This window comes from Lepidochelys kempii, chromosome 4 (genome assembly GCF_965140265.1).
Source record: "Lepidochelys kempii isolate rLepKem1 chromosome 4, rLepKem1.hap2, whole genome shotgun sequence".
NCBI lineage: Eukaryota > Metazoa > Chordata > Testudines > Cheloniidae > Lepidochelys > Lepidochelys kempii.
In genome coordinates this window covers 71,383,397-71,404,561 of record NC_133259.1, presented here as the reverse complement: position 1 = coordinate 71,404,561, position 21,165 = coordinate 71,383,397, and the positions used below count along the sequence as shown (strand labels likewise).

General features: G+C 42.8%; 1 protein-coding gene across 9 annotated transcripts in view; it reads right to left on the bottom strand.

The window, feature by feature from the left end:
• GALNTL6 (polypeptide N-acetylgalactosaminyltransferase like 6) overlaps nucleotides 1–21,165 on the bottom strand; it is a 935,384-nt gene that overhangs the window by 21,992 nt on the left and 892,227 nt on the right. For 8 of the 9 annotated variants that reach the window (XM_073341635.1, XM_073341641.1, XM_073341636.1 and 5 more), the window contains 2 exons: nucleotides 17,911–18,132; nucleotides 4,587–4,703 (listed from right to left, as the gene is read on the bottom strand). In XM_073341635.1, coding sequence (XP_073197736.1) covers nucleotides 4,587–4,703; nucleotides 17,911–18,132 — 339 coding nt within the window. Of the gene's footprint in view, nucleotides 1–217; nucleotides 867–1,440; nucleotides 2,280–4,586; nucleotides 4,704–17,910; nucleotides 18,133–21,165 lie in introns of those variants that run through there. The other variant, XR_012158633.1, reaches the window with a different exon arrangement.

The following is a 21,165-nucleotide window of genomic DNA, read 5'->3' as shown; positions in this document are numbered from 1 at the left end:
TAGAAGAGCACAGGAGGGCACGGTGCGCATCAGAGAAGCTTTGAAAACCAGTTTCATGACTGGACAGGCTACAGTGTGAAAGTTCTGTTTGTTTCTCCTTGATGAACCCCCCTGCCCTTGGTTCACTGTACTTCCCTGTAAGCTAACCACCCTCTCCTCCTCCCTTCGATCACTGCTTGCAGAGGCAATAAAGTCATTGTTGCTTCACATTCATGCATTCTTTATTCATTCATCACACAAATAGGGAGGTAACTACCAAGGTAGCTCAGGGGTGGTGGTGGAGGAGAGAAGCACCGGGAGGGGTGGTGGAGGAGGAAAGGACAAGGCCACACAGCACTTTAAAAGTTTAAAATTTTAAAACTTATTGAATGCCAGCCTTCTGTTGCTTGGGCAATCCTCTGGGGTGAATGGCTGGAGGCCCCCCCCTCACGTTCTTGGGCGTCTGGGTGAGGAGGCTATGGAACTTGGGGAGGAGGGCAGTTGGTTACATAGGGGCTGTAGCGGTGGTCTGTGCTCCTGCTGCCCTTCCTGCAGCTCAACCATACGCTGGAGCATATTAGTTTGATCCTCCAGCAGCCTCAGCATTGAATTCTGCCTCCTCTCATCACGCTGCTGCCACCTTTCAGCTTCAGCCCTCTCTTCAGCCCGCCACTTACTCTCTTCAGCCCACCACCTCTCCTCCTGGTCATTTAGTGCTTTCCTGCACTCTGAAATTGTCTGCCTCCATGCATTCGTCTGTGCTCTGTCAGTGTGGGAGCACAGCATGAGCTCAGAGAAAATTTCATCGCGAGTGCGGTTTTTTCGCCTTCTAATCTTCGCTAGCCTCTGAGAAGGAGAAGATCCTGTGATCCTTGAAACACATGCAGCTGGTGGAGAAAAAAAGGGACAGTGTTTAAAAAGACACATTTTACAGAACAATGGGTACACTCTTTCACGGTAAACCTTGCTGTTAACATTACATACATAGCACATGTGCTTTCGTTACAAGGTCGCATTTTGCCACCCCCCAGCACGTGGCTAGGCCCTCCCCCCTCCCCGTGGCTAACAGTGGGGAACATTTCTGTTCAGCCACAGGCAAACAGCCTAGCAGGAATGGGCACCTCTGAATGTCCCCTTAAAAAAAGCACCCTATTTCAACCAGGTGACCATGAATGATATCACTCTCCTGAGGATAACACAGAGAGATAAAGAATGGATGTTGTTTGAATGCCAGCAAACATACACTACAATGCTTTGTTCTACAATGATTCCCGAGTACGTGCTACTGGCCTGGGGTGGTAAAGTGTCCTACCATGGTGGATGGAATAAGGCTACCCTCCCGAGAAACCTTTTGCAAAGGCTTTGGAAGTACATCCAGGAGAGCCATGAATGCCAGGGCAAATTAATCATTAAACATGCTTGCTTTTAAACCATGTATAGTATTTTAAAAGGTACACTCACCAGAGGTCCCTTCTCCGCCTGCCGGGTCCAGGAGGCAGTCTTGGGTGGGTTCGGGGGGTACTGGCTCTAGGTCCAGGGTGAGAAACAGTTCCTGGCTGTCGGGAAAACCAGTTTCTCCACTTGCTTGCTGTGAGCTATCTACAACCTCCTCCTCATCATCATCTTCCTTGTCCCCAAAACCTGCTTCCATGTTGTCTCCATCTCCATTGAAGGAGTCAAACAACACGGCTGGAGTAGTGGTGGCTGAACCTCCTAAAATGGCATGCAGCTCATCATAGAAGCGGCATGTTTTGGGCTCTGACCCGGAGCGGCCGTTCGCCTCTCTGGTTTTCTGGTAGGCTTGCCTCAGCTCCTTAAGTTTCACACAGCACTGCTTCGGGTCCCTGTTATGGCCTCTGTCCTTCATGCCCTGGGAGATTTTGACAAAGGTTTTGGCATTTCGAAAACTGGAACATAGTTCTGATAGCACGGATTCCTCTCTCCATACAGCGATCAGATCCCGTACCTCCCGTTCGGTCCATGCTGGAGCTCTTTTGCGATTCTGGGACTCCATCATGGTCACCTCTGCTGATGAGCTCTGCATGGTCACTTGCAGCTTGCCACGCTGGCCAAACAGGAAATTGAAATTCAAAAGTTCGCGGGCCTTTTTCTGTCTACCTGGCCAGTGCATCTGAGTTGAGAATGCTGTCCAGGGCGGTCACAATGAAGCACTCTGGGATAGCTCACGGAGGCCAATACAGTCTAATTGTGTGCACAGTACCCCAAATTCGACCCAGCAAGGCCGATTTCAGCACTAATCCCCCTGTCGGGGGTGGAGTAAGGAAATCGATTTAAGAGCCCTTTAAGTAGAAAAAAAGGGCTTCATCATGTGGACGGATGCAAGGTTAAATCAATTTAACGCTGCTAAATTCGACCTCAACTCCTACTGTAGACCAGGGCTAAGTACCTCTAGGCCTAGCTGTCTTCTTAAAAGATCAGTTCCATTCTCTTTCTCCACTATTCTTTCCATAAGCACCGACTCCATGGGTGCTCTGGGGCTGCAGCACCCATGGAAAAAAAACTGTAGGTGCTCAGCACCCACCGGCAGCCCCGTGGATCAGCTCCTCCCCCTCCGCCCTCCCATTGGCAGGCCCCACTGCTCAGTTCCTCTCCCTCCCCCCCAGCACCTCCCGCCTGCCTGTGATCATCTGTTCAGTGGCATGCAGGAGGCACTGGCGGGGGGGAGGGAGAGGAGCGGAGGCAGGAAGAGGCGGGGCTGGGGTCCAACACCTCTGGAGAAATCACAAAGTTGGCACCTCTGATTCTTTCCTCCAACAAACTCTCTCCCCTGTCACCAAGTTTCTTGTGTCTTCTCCTGCACCCCCTCTAGCATCCTTGCCTGACCTCCTTTGACTCATAGATTATAAAGCCAGAACAGACCATTGTGATCATCTGGTCTGATCTCCTATATAACACAGGCCATAGGACTTCCCTGCATTCCTATTCCTATTCCTATTTGAATTAGAGCATCTGTTTTAGAAAAATATCCAATCTTAATTTAAAAAAGAATACAATAATGGAGAATCCACCACAAACCTTGGTAAATTGTTCCAATGGTTAATCCCCTCATTGTTAAAAATGTGCACCCTATTTCTGGTCAAAATTTATCTACTTCAACTTCCAGCCATTGGATTTTTTTTTTAATACCTTTGTCCGCTAGATGGAAGAGCCTTATCAAATTTCTGTTCTCCATATAAATACTTATAGACTGATTAAATCAATCCTTAACCTCCTGGCCTCACTCTCATGTCTCCACTGCTCTCAACCTTCTCTCTCTCTTCCTTGTTTGCCCCCCATTCTCAAAAAGCTGTCCCTTTACCCCAACTCATTTAAGTACCATCCCAGCACCCTTCTTTCCTTTGTTTCCAAACAGTAGGAGCAGAAGCAGCCAAAGGATAGTTGCACTGGGATGGGAGAGGACAAAATGGGGCTCTGGCCAGGCCGGCCCACCCACCCACAGAATCTCCCTGGATTCAGGACTGTGCAGGGACTATGACCCAAGTGGTGCCTCCCCTTTTTCCTTCCCCTACGCTCCTCCTCAGCATATGGCCTTGGAGAAAAATAGCACAGAGCAGCTGGCCAACCAATAATGGTAGTAGTGGAAGCAGCCAAACCAGGGATCTTTCAGTGTTCAGAGAACTTCCTACAGTTTTGACTGCACTCTCTCTCTGCCCTGTGCAGATTGGCTGTTTGCTCCAACCCTCTGCCTCCCTCCATCTCTTTACCTCATCCTTATTCCTCTTCACCTGCCCTTTACCTCTTTCTCCCCTGACCTGTCCTCCTCACCCTCTTGCCTTCCCTTTCCATTTAGCTTATCCCCTCCTAAGTAAACCCCCTAAACCCCCCCCCCCGCAAATATTGGGAACTAACACAATGTTTGTTGCCATCACATGGTTCACCCTCCTTGTGTATTGAGACTGTAAACTCTTCAGGCAAGAGACTATCTACTAGTACAGTGCCTAGCGCAATTATTGATTGGCTCTTAGGCACTGTCCTAATAAACATGATTGATAATTAATTAATTATTTCTTTTCTTGATTGAATCCATATGGTTACTATTGGAAATACATATTTCTTCCTTCTACCCAAAATTCATTTAAAGCACAGCTGCTCAGATCATTTTCTTGGCCACTGACCTGACCCACTTGGAATCCACCATATTTGAAATCTTTTGATCTTATTTCCAGTCGTTAGGGTTATTCAGCTGAAGGGACAAGGAGACATGTCTGGTAGGCTCCTCTGCTCTTTTATAATACAGATGTGGATGTTTCATGACAAACATGTCTACTTTCAGAAATGCTGAGAGCTAAATGAATCAAGTCAACATTTTTGTGTAACTAAGCAAAAATCGGAAGCCTAAAGAACTTCTGGGCATAACTCCTCTTTCCATAAATGAAGCTAGGGGAAAACAGCAAAAAAGATGACTAGCGGAGAACCTAAGGTAATATTAAGGTTTGCTCTGTAAAAGCTATTAAGGCCAACAACAGATTTTTAAAAATTCCACACCGTGTTTAGACTTAGGAGGAGGAGAAAACCTCAGAAAAGTCTTTAGAATCTGGGGAAGAGAAGCAACAATTTTACGCTGCATTTTTATGTCATTAAAATACCTGTTCATGTGACCACGTCCGTTCTGAGCCATCCTTCACACAAACATCTAGCCTCAGCTCTGCCCCTGTGGCCCCATGTTTACTGTCCACACAGAGATTGGCTGCCACATTTCGAATCTGCAAAACCAAGCAGCAACATTTCACATTATACAGCAGGCTGCAGAATAGGACTTGTGAGGATGAGGATGTTGAGATTTGACTCTGTCTTGGTTCAGTCAGAAACTAGAGATATGGCTATAAGCACATTGCTTATGTATCATCAATGGGGCTTTGTATGTGGCAGAGAGGCTGAAGAGACTGTATCCGGGAAGTGATCTATTCCTTCCTCTGCTCCAGTATTTGAAAAATTCTGTAAAGAAATTGAGATTACGTTTTTTATTAGAATAGTTTGGGGTATAAGGACTGGAATGAAAAAGAAATCTTGGGAGGATAAAGTTTAGTTTGTTCCTCTCCTGCCAACAAAGCAAGCAAGATCAAGTTCATTCAAAGGAATCTCCTGTTTGAACCTCTATCAGAATTCAGGGTGATAGTTTTCTAAAGCTCAGACACACACAGTTCCAGTGCTTGTGGGTGTGTGTGTTGGGGGAGTGCTATCTCTTTAAGCAGAGCACTCAGGCAGCAGCTGCTGTCAGCAGCACTCACTTCTGAGCCAGCAGCAGACTGGATCCCTCTGTTCCTTGACCCCCTGCTCAGCGGTGACCGCATACATGGGTGGCAGAAAAGGGACATCCCAACATCAGCCCACCTCCCCAACCCCCACTCTGTGCAGCAGACAGGAGGCAGGCTCCTGGTCCTAAGCAGCTTGGCCAGGCGTGGCTCCATGGGAGGGAGGTAGGAGCAGCAGTGGAGCAAAGCATCAGGAGGAGGGGCATTCCTGCCCCAGAGGCATGCAACGGTGCAGGGCACCTGGGTGATGGCTCCCTTTGCCACCCCTCGGACCGGCCCTGTCCAGTGGGGGAGGGGATGGTGCAGACAAAGGGGTGCCTCCCTCCCCACCCAGCTTCTGCTGAGCCCCATCTCCAGAGGTGTGTGATTAATGCTCACTAAAAAAAAAACGCATTAATTTGTTTTGAGTTAATCACATGCGTTAACTGAGATTGACAGCCCTAACATATATATATATATATATATATATATATATATATATATATATATAATAATATATAATTCTCACAGCAAAATGACTGACCAAGTATTATTATTTTATCAACTACAGCTGGTTAACAACATTGTAAAAGCATCCTGATTGGTTAATAACTTAGATTGGTTAATAATTAAATCATACAGTGTTTTAATATCATGTGCTGCAAAGAGTTTCAAGAGAGACATTAAAGAGTCACTTGTGGCTCCTGAGCCTCAGCCTGAGTATCACTAAACTAGACACTTAATTCCTCTGTTTCTCCCTCTGTAACATGGGGATGATAGTAACTATCTAGCTACCTTCAAATAGTATTCTGAGGGTTAATTAGTTATTGTTTGTACAGTGCTATATACAATTACTATTTTAGTTTCTAAGATGTCTTCAAGGGAAATAGTTGTCTAGTGTTACTGTAATGTGTGACCATATAGGGAATCTGAATTTAGGTTCTGAACACAATTGATGACTCCCCAGGCAAGCAGAAGCTAAGCAGCACATTAAGCTCTCTAAGAGGATGGAGGAAATCTCTCTCTCTCTCAGTTCCTGCAGGCAGCTCCAGGAGTAGCATTGATAGACTCTAAAGGGAGTCATATCTAACATGGAAGGATGATTCAGATCTAGACAAATAATTTGAAGGGAATAAAGAAGAAAATGGGCAGAACTCATCCCTTTAGCCCTTCTGTGATTTAAATTAGCAGAACACCTTTGAAAAGAATTTAGAGAGAATAAGATGATGCTGAAGAATCTTGATTTCTACAGGTCCCTTCTCCTCCACAAGAAGGAAGGTATTAAGGCAGATAGAATTTATGGCACCCCAGCTGGGATCAGGAGTTCTTAACAAAATGCTAGTCATTAGTCAGTCAGTCAGAATCCTGGTAACTGATATGTCTGGCTTCATCTGGTAGTAGGTAGCAATTGTGGAGAAAGGGAAATTATTCTGCAGCATATGGGAAAGGGTAGCTTAAATAATCACACAGAAATAACCACTGTAAAAGGAGTTTACAAAAACAAATAACTTCCACTTATGAAAAATGCTGCTAAAGCTAAGTGCATGGGAGACGGAGTGCATGTCAAATTTCCTTGAAATTACAATACAGAATTAGAGCCTGTTTTTCAAAGATGCTGAGCACTCATCTCTCCCATTAAAGACGAAATGTGTGTGCTGATATGTTCAGATATATATATCCATCTTCAAAAACCAACTGTGAGATTCTTGCAAACTTAGAAATGAAAACAACTTTTCCACATTTGCAGAGAATTGCGTGCACACTATTGCCTGGGCAAAATGACCTGACTTGCAACTTTGATTATTTAGCTCAAAGAATCTCAGCGCTCAATCCCTCACACAGACTGTGTAAGACTGAGCTGAAGGCTCAAGTAGTGTAAGACTGAGCTGAAGTAGTCAACCAGGTTGTCAAAACTCTGCCTTCATTTCACATGTTCTAGAAAAACACAAACTAGCAAGATCAGGGAAACATTTTAATTTCAAATTTTCAAGGTTTTAAAACTGAAGTTAAAGATCAATTTCAAATACAGTTTTGACTGTTACCTCACCAGGGCCTCATTCAGACACCTCTAATGTGATTAATTTCACTTAGTTCAAATAAAGAGTATCTGTCCTACTGGAAAACTCTTAGCTGTTTTCTTAATGTTTCGCTCTTCATGTTATATACTCAAAGCATAGTCACCAACTAAAACAGAGAGGCTATGAAACTAGTGTTAACAGTAAAATAAATACTATTTCAATGTTTCACTTTTAAAGCCTTATGGTATTAGTAGGGCTTTCATATTTTTGTCTGGTGAGGGAATTTTCTTATCCTGTTCTACATTTAAGGGATAGATTCAATCTATCATATACTGTTCTGGAGAGAGTTTTCATTTTTAAAGTTTCCTTTAGCTCACTTCCTATCTGCCCAGTTCTCTCTGTTTCCCCTCTCCTCTTTCTACTAATGAAATACTCTTCAGCATTTGTTTCTCTGTTCTCTGCATTGTTGTATGTGTCTGTCCCAGTGCCATATCTCATCCTTTCTTTGCCTCAATCTACTCTTCCAGTCAGAGAGCATTGTTTTATTTGGGGTGGAGAGAAGGGTTTGATGATAAAAGCATTTAAATCGGGCTCATACTCCTGCTTTGTGGTACTTCTATGCGGCCTTTGCCATTGTTAGAAACTGAATGGAGCCGTTCAAACTGCTGTCAGAACGACAGGGAATATTCTACAGAGAATCAGCACCATGCTGCTTGCAAATCCTACAATATTCTTTTGTATAACAGGGCAAGGAAAGCAGGAAGTCTCAGACAGTGTGTGGCTTGTTGTTGTTTTTTCTTGATTAAGGAAGCGTGCATCTGAGACCCCCATTTCCAATAACAGGCTAATGTGCATTTCTAAGTTATTGGACTTTGAGTTAAAACTACTGAAAAAGGCAAGTCTAAATTTTCAAGAAGTTTTCCTCATTTGTACATATGCAATTATTGAGCAGCCTTCTAAGACACAGGGGCAGATTCTGATAGTCATATGTACAAAAGATAGAATGGTTACATGCAAAGCGCATTTGTTCACTCCCAGTTTCTGTTACCTGTACACACACAGCTGAGTATGCTAAAAAAAAAAAAAAAAAAGCACTCAAGGGTTTTTTATAAATATCTCTACCCAAGAGATTTGGTGGAAAGTGTAATTGTAATTCCTCCCACTGATAAAAGAAATAGGGAAATACTTTAATTAAACATTCAAAACTCTAGATTGTAAAATTGAATATTCTAATATTTGATAAATAACCCAATACTAGTTCGTAGTTGAGTTGGCAGTTCTGGGCAAAAATGCAGACAGAAAAGTGAATGCCTGATTGAGGCCCCTTTAGAAATCTGGCCCTTAACATCCTCCATGGTAGAATTTGATGTAGTGGGAAACAATGTTGTCATTCAGAAAACACTGCAAACTTTGTATTTATGCCTTAATGTGCATCAAGATTCTGAACACCATCACACTGCACGCTGAGACACAAACACTAGTGAAGAGTGCAGGAGGTCTTAAATAGAGTCATGCAGCAAAATCCCACAAAGGGTCCCAATCGTAGAGGAATGAAGGGGAGGATACTAGGAGTCAGGGGACTGGCAGGCCCTGGCTCTCCCTGCTTTCCTTGCTGCTCCTGCACTTGGGAAAAAGAAGGTATTGACGGAGAGGAACTTTTGCGACTGTTGGCTCCAGCTCCTTGTGCTTAAAGGGTATATCTACAAAGCAATAAAAGACCTGCAGCATGGCTGTGGCTGGCCCGGGTCAGCTGACTCAGGCTCACAGGGCTTTGGCGGTGGTACTAAAAACTGCAGTGTAGATGTTTGAGCTGGAGCTTGGGCTCTGAGACCCCATGGGGAAGGAGGGAGAGAGTCACAAAGCTTGAGCTCCAGCCCAAGCCCAAATATCTACACTCCAATTTTAGCCCTTGAAGCCAGAGTCAATTGACCTGAGCCCTGAGACTCGGTGCGGCAGGTTTTTCATTGCAATATGGACATACTCTAAGTGTCCAGGCCATGAAGATCAGGCACTGGCTCCTCACGGGCCTAGTGAGGGTCAGGTTTTCCTTGACTGGATAACATGTTAAAGCTACAACTTGCCTTGTCTATACTAGGATTTTAACAATGGTTAGCTAACACATGTTAACAAGATACCTCTTTCATAGTGTAGACAATACCTAGGAAGAATTTTGCTGAGACGGAAGGGTCTTGGCACACTGGATTGTGAGGTCATTCAGTACATAGATAGAGCGAATCATGGGAGGAGGGACATGCCATGAAGCAGAATCTGAAACATAGGCCAAAGTGGGATTGTGGAAGGCCTTAGAGGCAAGACGTTTAAGCTGTGGCAGGCCTTAAAAGTGAGGATGACGGGACATCATCCCTTGCTAATCTTCTGCACCATGACTGTCTGAAGCTAGGGATATTAGTCTGTTAGCTATGAAAAAAACAATATCCTCCACCGTAACTGATAAATGTTCCTGTTTCTTGGGCACCTCCATAAAATGCGGGAATTGTAAATACAAAATATTTTTGGCACAAAGTGTCAAAACTGCCAACTCAACTACGAACTAGTATTTATCAAATATTAGAATATTCAATTTTACAATCTAGAGTTTTGAATGTTTAATTAAAGTATTTCCCTATTTCTCTTAATCAGTGGGAGGAATTACAATTACACTTTCCACCAAATCTCTTGGGTAGAGATATTTATAAAAAACCCTGCACTTTGTAGAGGAAGCTGATTCATGGGATCTGAAGCACTGGTGGAAGCCTGTGATTTAAGTAAGCATTGTGCTACTCAAGGCTTTGAATGGTTAATATACGTAAAGATCTGGTTGACAAACTTTAGGTTGCTAAAAATGTCTAAATATGTTGTAAAAGTTAAAGACATATTTACACCCTGGTTGTTGGAACAAGCCCAAATGAGTTCTGTAGAAGACTGTTCAATATTAAGGACATTTAAAGGATTTTTTCCCTTTATACTGACAGGTTTCAGAGTAACAGCCGTGTTAGTATGTATTCACAAAAAGAAAAGGAGTACTTGTGGCACCTTAGAGACTAACCAATTTATTTGAGCATGAGCTTTCGTGAGCTACAGCTCACTTCATCGGATGCATACTGTGGAACCTGCAGAAGACATTATATACACACAGAGACCATGAAACAATACCTCCTCCCACCCCACTGTCCTGCTGGTAATAGCTTATCTAAAGTGATCATCAAGTTGGGCCATTTCCAGCACAAATCCAGGTTTTCTCACCCTCCGCCCCTCCACACACAAACTCACTCTCCTGCTGGTAATAGCCCATCCAAAGTGACCACTCTCTTCACAATGTGTATGATAATCAAGGTGGGCCATTTCCTTCACAAATCCAGGTTCTCTCACCCCCCTCCAAAAACCACACACACAAACTCACTCTCCTGCTGGTAATAGCTTATCCAAAGTGACCACTCTCCCTACAATGTGCGTGATAATCAAGGTGGGCCATTTCCAGCACAAATCCAGGAGAGTGAGTTTGTGTGTGTGATTTTTGGAGGGGGGTGAGGGAGTGAGAGAACCTGGATTTGTGCTGGAAATGGCCCAACTTGATGATCACTTTAGATAAGCTATTACCAGCAGGACAGTGGGGTGGGAGGAGGTATTGTTTCATGGTCTCTGTGTGTATATAATGTCTTCTGCAGTTTCCACGGTATGCATCCGATGAAGTGAGCTGTAGCTCACGAAAGCTCATGCTCAAATAAATTGGTTAGTCTCTAAGGTGCCACAAGTACTCCTTTTCTTTTTCCCTTTATACTGTAAACCCTTTCTTTTATGCTGAAGATTAAATAAGAACTTCTCCTTTTATCCTGGTTTGGGTGGTGATATAGGGGTTGGAAATGAGTGGATGAGGCAGAGCCTGGAAGCAAACATACATATTTTTCTTACTATGCACATTTTGATGTGCCAGTTAAAACCATGCTGATCTGCAAAAATGCTATTTTATAAAACAAATTCTTTCCAAGAAGGTTTGTTATTAAGGAAACCAAAATCTTGATTAATTTTAAAAATGCATACCCCTTTCATGAAAACCATCAACGTTTTCTACCTGTAATTTTCACAAAATATTTCTCTAAAGGAGGCTGCTTGATTTTCTGCCTCTTTGCAGGCACCTGTCTGTACTCTGCCATGATATGATTCACAGTCCTCTCAGGTCCTAGTTGAGTAGTTTCTCTTTGTCACTCCTTACATTCATCAAAGCTTAGGGGAGTTTTAAATGGCTCGTGCACTCGGATAGCAGCCCCTATCAGAAGAGAACAGAAACCGGAAATCACTGTTCTGTGAATCCCTGCGACTGAACTGCAGCTATGAACTAAATAGTATGCAGGATTCTATGCAGAAATTTAAAACAGCACAGTCTTCTAAATTGGAGTTGGGGAACTTATTTGGAGAATGGGCTGAGGCACTGAGAGTCGGGGGCAGAACGATGAGACTGCAGAGTTCCACTGCATAGTGCAGACACTTTTAAAAAGTGATCAGGAGTGCAGAGAGGCCATGCCCACTGCGTATTTGCCACACCATCCAAACGTGGAAAGCAGATTTCTGGAATATTTTTGCTAATTGATTAGCTGTGAAGATAACTCATGTGATGTTATTCATGGAGGGTGTGAGTGACAATGCACAACTGATCAGTTTGACTGGGGACATTACAAGACAGAGTGCATCTTCTGTAACTGCTCATCATGAAGATCCAGGTTGCTCCAAAACACAGGTTGACAGCCAACAGCTGTCGCACATTATGCAAATTGCTGCTGCCACTACTCGTGGCACCAAATTTTCCCGACAAGACCAAAACGAAGGGATAGATTTTTTTCAAAAGTGACTAAGGGATTTAGAAGCACATAATACATAGAAAGCCCATGGGATTTATGCTCCTAAATCCCCTAAGCCAGTTGGAAAAATCTTTTCTTAAATGCTTTATCCACACTTGGTAAATTTAGAATTGATAATGTACAAAAAGTCAGTGTCTCTTATGTTTAAAAAATATAATGACAGCTCAGTGACAGGGTAGTCACACCTTAAATTCCTTTATCTAGTTTAAAAAACAACATGAGAACTTTTTTTCCCCTTTGAGGAAATTTGCATTAATTTATGTCAAAAAAGATGCCACTGAGATAAACAGAACTTCCAGTGCTAACATAGTGACAATTCCTGCCTCTGATTAATTAAAAATACAGAAAACTATATTAAATTAATATCCCTTTTAGGCATTGAAAGCAATGCTCAGCTTTCAGCTCTGACGAGTTTCACTTGAGACAGAGTGAATTCCTGGCTTCACTGAAGTCAATGGCAAAGTTCCCAGTGACTTCCGAGGAGCCATGATCTCACCGAGGATGCTTACGTGTTCCTGATGAAGGCAAGTGTTGTGGTGAGTCAGAAAGGGAGAGGCAGTCCCTAAGGCAAGTTGGATCTCAGTTTTGTGCACTGAAGGTCACAAAAACATCAATTTCAAAATAAATATCAGTACTCTTCGGAATGTGTAACCTTCATCTAAAAATAACTTTATGTGGTACTATGGAATAATACCAGTTTAATGACATTTAATAACTGCAAGTGCATGTCTAGGATTCAGGAAATGACTGAAACAGAGTTCTCAAATTAGGTGTTTAAGTTATCTCCAGTACATGAAATGAATGGCAAATCATGTCAGAACTACTGCTCAGTTTAATAATCTGTCCAAATGATGTATTGCCCTTGAATAGCAAAGATGATGCCCCGACTCTGTTGTCAGGGTCACGGCAATTCAATACAGCATCATAAGAGGCTTCCAATTGCTACCAATTTACAGAATGCTTTTCACACAATGTGGTTTAGTGCCCTGAATACCATAGTGGCTGTATCTCCTAGAGAGAACATGAGCAGCATTCACTTGGGTGCAAAAATGGGAATGCCTCTGTTCACCCTCTGCCTTTTAAGTAAGCAGTACTTATACTGGCTTTACTACACTTATTAGTCCTTAGATTTATTATTTACTACACAATACTATTATTATTTACTACACAATATGCCCTTAGATAGTCTTTCAGACATCAGAATCTACAGACTGAATGCCAAGCAATGAGCCTCCTTTCATATTAACTGATATGCAGTAACTTAAAAGGTCCTGTTCTTTGTGTGAAACATAAAAAAGGAAAAGGCCAGGTTAAAAGAAGTCAAGCACAGCCTGAATGAAACATAGAGAAAGCAGGGGACTGTCGATCACAGGTTGACACTAACCTTGATGAGAGAATTTGAGTGGTGCAGAAAGTGTGCATATGCAATATGGGGCTGGGTGAATGTTATATTGCTTTTGTACAACATAAATATGACAAACTGATGGACTGAGATTGACTCAAAGTCATTAAGGATATGAAGCGGACACTTCTAAAAAGACATCTGTTTCTCTTTCAGAGAGAAGAGAGTTACTCAGTCCTAAAACTTTGATGCTTTTTCATATAGGCTATTTGGTTTAATTTCAGTGTTTCAGTTCTGGGATTTCCCATCACTGTTGTAAAGTGGTTCTATGAAATCCGTGAATTCTCATTGGGGGCCAGAGAGGAGTGGGTTCAGGCCCCATGACTTAGCATGAGCGCAATGCCAGACAGACTTACTGAATATTGAACAAGGCCTATAGCAGAACAGAGCCAAACCTTAACATTTAAGTTTTGGATCAGGAAAAGGGATGATTTTCCTGTAGGATCTTGAAAGCAGGACACAAAGTCCAGAACCAATTTACTCATGGTCACCATTTTATGTTTCGTCTTTTAAAAAACACGTTCCCACAGACAATGTTAAAAGTTTGAAATGATTGTAAATACACATTGGACCATAAGTACTTTGAATCTAAGTTTTAAAACTATTAAATCATTCTCATGACAAATCTCATCCACCCCAGCACCATTTTTTACTTCACTGGACAAGACTTCAAGTACCAGCACTGCATGAAATTACATTTCTTTGAACAGAAAGGAGTGTTTATGCATCATTTAATGGATAGTAGACATACCCTTCAACTGGTAGCACATACTTGGCAATCCAGGACACAATCAGAAGGATCAAACTAAGCTGTTTTAATTTGCATTTTTCCCATGGTAGCAGTAAAAATGGTGTTACCCTCCTGTATAGATACAAAACTAATAGTAATATACTCAGTATATACTAAATGTCTCCCACATCTATTATACAACTGCCATTTTGCATGCATTTCAGAGCACAATACCAGATGGAGCACATACACTCTTCCAGCTACATAGGACAGCTACATAGGACAGTGGCACAATTAATTCCCAAAGATCAGGCAACATCAAGGGTGAAAAGGAGTTTGTTTAATTTACTTCTTTTCTATCATGAATAGAGTTTGCCAAGACATTTACCAGTCAAATTCCCAGCAGGTGTGTTTGCAAAAAGAAGGGAGAAGTTGCGAAAAGAAGGCTGCACACATCATTCACTAGGTATTAAGATGCTGGAGCCACAGATTGTCTGAGGACTTCATTGTTTACCTTGTCTCAGATTGGCACAGGGAAGCAGATGTAAATCCTTTCCAAGTACAAGTGGAGAAGGCAGTGAATGACAGTCCATCTTGGCACAGATGTCCCATAAAAGATTCTTGATATGCATAGCCAGTGAAGTTTTTCTGGCTGCTCAATTCTTCTAAAGTAATAAGGAGCAATCTGTTTTCCTTCCTTCAATTTCTAATTATAACAGCCATTGGCCTTTAAGTTTGTTCAAAGTCTCTGCAAGTGCTGACAAATTAATTAAAACTTTCCAGGAATGGGAAAGTCTCAAAAAAATATAGAGTAGCAGGAAAAAAACTTCTGCTAAGGTTAGTTTACGGATGGAACATATTTTTAGGGGAATGGGAGAGCCTTTGGGTCTCAGTTCCATTCTGTGGTGTCTGGGGGTATTTTTAATAGGAAAAAAGATACACAGTCCCCATGATTCATTTTAAAAACACCTTAATATCATATCAGACCAGGTGCCAGCTCATGCCAAGGCCCTCACTGAATACTCACAAATGCATAGCAGGAAACCAGTCTTGCTTACAGGGTGTTAGTATTATCAAAATAGATATTAGATGTTAAGTTGATAAAGATGTGTTCAGATTTTATGAAATGCTGGTAGACTGCTGCAAATATTTATCTCACTTATAATCCCTACAGCCCATGGTATAAAGTTATACTGAGTGTTTGCACTATAAACCTCTGTAATTTTTTAACTCACCAAACAGGAAAAGAAGCATTGATTAAGGTAAAGTGTTTGTCCATGGCCTACTGAAGGCAAATGACGTATTGTGTAGCATCAAAGGACAGAGACTTTGTTGATTGCATTCCTAACTCCTTCCGGGAAGGAGAGATGGATGCATAACTCAGCCCATAACTTTGGACTCTGGACCAGAGAGGATAAAAATCCCTGACAGGAGAAACTGAATCTTTCTTCCATGCTGTCTGAACTCTGAGGGGCAAAGATTCCTAAACATAAGCAAAGAGATCCCCATGCTGCCTGGCAAGAGTTAGCCCTGAAAGACATTTAGAACTTACAGATTACTATAACCGTCACCTTTTGAAATGTAGACTGAAACTTATTTGCTTGCTGTAAACTATAAATAATTCTCATTTATTTTTCCTAGTTAATAAATCCTTAGTTAGTTTAGAATTGGCTACCAGCATGGTCTTTGCTGTGAGATCCAAGGTCCAAGACCTGGGGTAAGTGACTGGTCTCCTGGGACTGGGAGCAACCAGAATATTTTATGATTTTTCATGTAAGTGACCATTTATTACTAAATCCAGCTTACTTGGGTGGCAAAATAGACTAGCGAGCCCAAGGGGTCTGTCTGTAACTCCATGGTAAGACTGCTATAATGATTCAGGAGTTGACATTAATTACTGGGTTGGCGAAATCTAATGATAGAACATACCACCAGTTTGGGGTGTCTGCCCTGCTTTTTGACAGTCTGCCCTGAGCTTGGCACGCACAGTCGTGAGCCACTCCAGACAGTGCATCATGTAAAATGTGTATTAATTGTGTAAAGCATGAATATCTGAATCTCACAGGTCTGGATATGGTCCTTTTTGCCTCTCTGGAACACTGAGTGAGGATTGTACAATAGAGCAAGGTAGGTATATATCACATGTTCAAAGTCCTGCAGCTGCAGAGATGTGTCTGAGTGTGGGTTTTGATGGAGGGACATGGAGGAGTTACTGAACTTTGGTCTTTCCTGACTTCTTCTATTAATTTTCTATTGCCTCTGGGTATAACCAGTTCAAATGAAGTTTATGAAACGAAAATGAGGGAATTCACAGTGTCAGGAGTTTGCATATGTCAAGGCACTGGCACCATCAAGTACTTTGAGGTACTGTAGTTGGGGGCTAAAATAAGAGTGCAAAGGCCCAAGTGACTGTAATCTGAGAGGTTATTTTAAAAATCCTGCTACAATATGTAAAAAAATTGGTTTATTTTAAAATGTTCTTAAGAGAAAGGGACCAAAAAGTGGCTAGATCTCCCCTCCTGGAGAATATCCTGGCATAATGGGGACCCCTGGAGGTTTAGGGGATTTCACCAAAAACATTTGTTCCAATTTAAACCCTTTCATTCCTTCAATTCATGTGTAAAATCTTATAATCTGAGAGCCCCAAGAAGTCCTCTAGCAAAACCAGGGAAGGCTAAAATTGACATTACTGATACTTCCGAAGTTCTTAAAAAAAAAGACAGAAAAATATGTTAAAAAGTCAAGCCTTCTTTACAAATCATAATCAAAAAGAAAAAAAATCTTTTGCATCTCTCCTTTAAAGTGGAAGATGCAAAAGGCCAGTGCAATTTTTCCAACAAGACATATAAATTATATCCCTTCTCTACAGCCCTTGTGTATTAATTTATTTCTAATACATAACGCAACCTGTCGCCACAAGGTGTGCATTAGTAGGCTATTGGTGTGCTCCCCCAATATGTTAAGAGGAATAAATCTGAAGGCAGAATGCATCTGAGAAGCACCCCAGCAACCTGCTAACACATACCCCAGCATGGCATAATAATATTAAAGTATGGCTCCTTATTTCCTTTTTGTTTAAACTCCAGCTGTGATACCACTAACTAAAGCCAACTATCAGAACATAGAATGAGGCAAGATGGGCCAATTTTTTTTAGGAAAAGAACCCCACTCATTGTTGCATATTTACATTTGCATGTGCAAATCTGACCAGACAAAACACTAGATAGGTACCTAACGAATACCTAATTTATGCATGTAATTTGTAATAACACATATAAAAATGTGCACTGACCTCAGGCTTCCCTTGTCAAAAATCAGATTCTGAAAGCCATCCTGTAATATGCTGTAATGACTATTTGTTCTTTCTGAACCTCCTGTCCTTGTTGTGCATGCACATCATGGTGCACGGAAGATTATAAGGGATTATACCGGGAACAGCCATAGACATCAGACATGTCAGTTTCTTATTTTAGTGGCTGTTTCATAGATCATTCCAATCACTACAAGCTCCCTTAATGACACCACTAGTAATAGGAGCCAAACCTCATTTCATAAGGGCTTTGTTATAATGTAAAAAGTTTCAGTAACTTCATATGAAATTCGGTGATCTACCAAATTGCTTTGCAATAAAGATGGAACATGCAGTTAAATTTAGTCTAGCTTGGGTATTCCTTACCTCCCCCCAGGCAGCAGGTGGGGGCTCCACAGGAGGGTAATATTTAGGGACATCCCATGCCACTGCAGCCATGAACCACTTGAAGTCCTTGCACTTAAGGTGCTTGCGTAGCTCCTTCTGGGCTGAGATATCGCCTGTTGAGAGATGCCTGTACTCGGGCCGCCGCTGGTAAACGTACTCTGCAAACTCATCCATCCATGTCTCTGCCACACGCTTCAGGTTCTGTGTAGCAGAAAGAAAGAGTCATTAACCTGTCCATGCTTTGACTAGATGATATAAATGACACAAAGTAAAAAAACAACAACCCTGACTTGGAATCTTATCATGTTTTGGATGGTGGTGTATTAAATAAATGGTAAACCTCTTTGGAATTAAACACAGTTAGGAGCATGATTTAATTAGACAGATGGCTTCATGCAGTTTGTTTTTCTAATACTTCAGTGCAATTGCTGAATGGGGATTTAATTAACCAGATACAGTAAAAATTCAGCTAATTATTTCAATTGGCATCTCACTGTGAAGCTCCCATTTTTTTTTACTTGATTGCTAATGTTGTTTTTCCATAGTTTTGATGCAGTTGAATTTTGAAATTGGAGTTTTGCTTCATATAGTAAAATATTATACGCAGTCCAATTTTTGAACAATGCATCTCCTTCAGGGCCCCAAAATGTCCCCGATCTTTCAGAAGCCAGAGTGACATATCTGCAAAGACAGGCTTAGTAACAAGTCTGCTTAGGCTCTCTAGTTACACACAGCTAACTGGGCATTATTAATATATTCAGAAGGTAGGATGAATTCTGAATACACAACATTACATAAACTACTAATGCCTGTAACCAGTAATGCTGCATAGAAGGATGAGCTTAGGATAGTCAACAGAACAATGAAGCCACTTCCTTTTCTTGCATGGGTGTTTGCTCAGGTAGCTTGGAGGGGCCTGAAGATTGCTATTAGCAAATATCTCCAACGACTGCAGATGGGATACCAGATGGGGAGGGTTCTGAATTACTACAGAGAATTCTTTCCCAGGTGTCTGGCTGGTGAGTCTCATCAACATGTTCACAGTCTAACTGATCACCATATTTGGGATTGGAAGAAATTTTCTCCCAGGCCAGACTGGCAGAAACCCTGGGGTTTTCCCATCTTCCTCTGCAGCACGAGGCATGGATCATTTGCAGGTTTAAAATAGAGTAAATGGTGGATTCTCTGTAACTTGAAGTCTTTGAACCATGATTTGAGGACTTCAGTAACTCAGCCAGAGGTTATGGACCTATTACAGGAGTGGGTGGGTGAGGTTCATTGGCCTGCCATGTGCAGGAGGTCAGACTAGATGATCAGAAGGGTCCCTTCTGGCCTTAAAGTCTCTGAGTGAGTTGCATCCCCATAAAATAGGGGTCTCAAACTCAATTTACCTTAGGGCCAGTGCCAGTCCTCAAATCCTCCCAGCGGGCCAATAATGTCACTGAAGATGGTGTTCAGAAAAAAAACCACATTTATATTGTATGTTTTATTTCAAATTTCTTCGAAATAATAAAACTGTCCTACAACTTTATACAATTCTTCGCCTGCCAGAGAGTTTTTAGTGTTTGCCAGACACCTGGCAACGCTTCAGTTCTGCCAGTTTGTTGATGTTTGACCTCAGTGACTGAGCAGTTGAAACCTTCAGGATTGCAGCAAGAGGTGCAACAGATAGTTGTGTTCGGTATTTTGACTTGTTTATATTCATTGTGGAAAAAAGTGATGCTGCCTCCATGGCTGACTCTGCCCGGCAACTAATGATGGTGTCTCTGTCCCTCTCCCACAGCCAATGGGAGCTGCAGGAGGCCACACCTGCAGCAGACAGAGCCGGCAGTGTAGCTACATGCATCTCTCCATGGGCCGAAGTGGGGAGGTTCTCGGGACGCAACAAAAGCCATCCAAGTTTAGGTTGTGTTACCTTTTTTGGATCGTTTCCACAGAGCTGGTGAGAGGATGATGTGGCCCCTCTGGACCTACCCGTACCCCAACTACTCCCTGGTCCAAGTCTGCCACTCCCCTCCCCTTCATCTGCATGGATCACAACTATGAAATCAATTGTGAATTCACCAGGGCTAGAATGCCACTGCCTATGCAACTGACTCCCCCATCTGTGTGGGGCAAGGGAAAGTTGCATGTGAATGAGGCTCAGTCCAGATTTTTCTCTTGCCTGTCAAAAAGCAGGACATTCAGAGTAGAGGGTGACCCCTTCAATGTACACAGACACTGCAGCATGCATGGGTTTATGAGAGACCTTAAAATGCTACTTTAAATATTTTTTGAGTGGTTTGTATCTTTTTTTTTGGTATTTCATAAAGCCCTCTGATCATTTTGGTGCATGACACCACTGGTTCCAGTACACTTATATAGGCAAGGGATTAAGTATGTCCTATTACACTTCTACAAGGGCGAAAAGAAATACTATTATGGCTACACATTATACAGACTTGCGGTCTAACTTTGCATCCTAAAATACATAATAAAAACCATGGACAAAGACTGGTAAGTTGTGGGCCAAACCACTGAGATGTTGAACACTTTCTGTGAGGTGCTGAGTGGCCTAAATACACTCCATAGGGGTGTGTCTTTTGCCTATTGAGCACCTTATTTTTCATCCTGCTCTTTCTGCATCTTAAACTTCTGTTTGCTTTTCTGACTGTCATTCCATGTTGAGCAGTAGTCTTCATTCAGCTGTTCCCTATGATACCCAGGACTTTTCCTTTGTTAGTGAGTTTAGAACCCAGTAAACCAGAGGTGGACAAACTATGAGGGCCTTCAGAACCATCCTGCCCAGCCCTTGAGCTCCCGGCCCGGGAGGCTAGCCAGCCCCAGGCCCCTTCCCTGCTACCCCCCTTTGCCCACAGCCTCAGCTTGCCATGCTGCCAGCGCTCTGGGCGGCGGGGCCGTGAGCTCCTGCCGGGCAGCGCAGCAGCATAGCTGCCAGTCCTGCTGCTCTGAGTGGCATGGTAAGGGGGCGGGGAGCGGGGGGGTTGGATAAGGAGCAGGAGCCCTGGGGTGCAGTCAGGGGACAGGGAGCGGTTGGATGGGGTGGAGGTTCGGGGGGGGCAGTCAGGGGACGGGGAACAGGTGGGGTTGGATAGGCGTGGAGTCCCGGGGGGCCTGTCGGAGGTGGGGGTGTGGATGGGGGCAGGGCAGTCAGGGGACACGGAGCAGGGAGGGTTGGATAGGAGGTGGGGTCCCGGGGGGCAGTTAGGGGTGGGGAGTCCCGGGAGGGGGTGG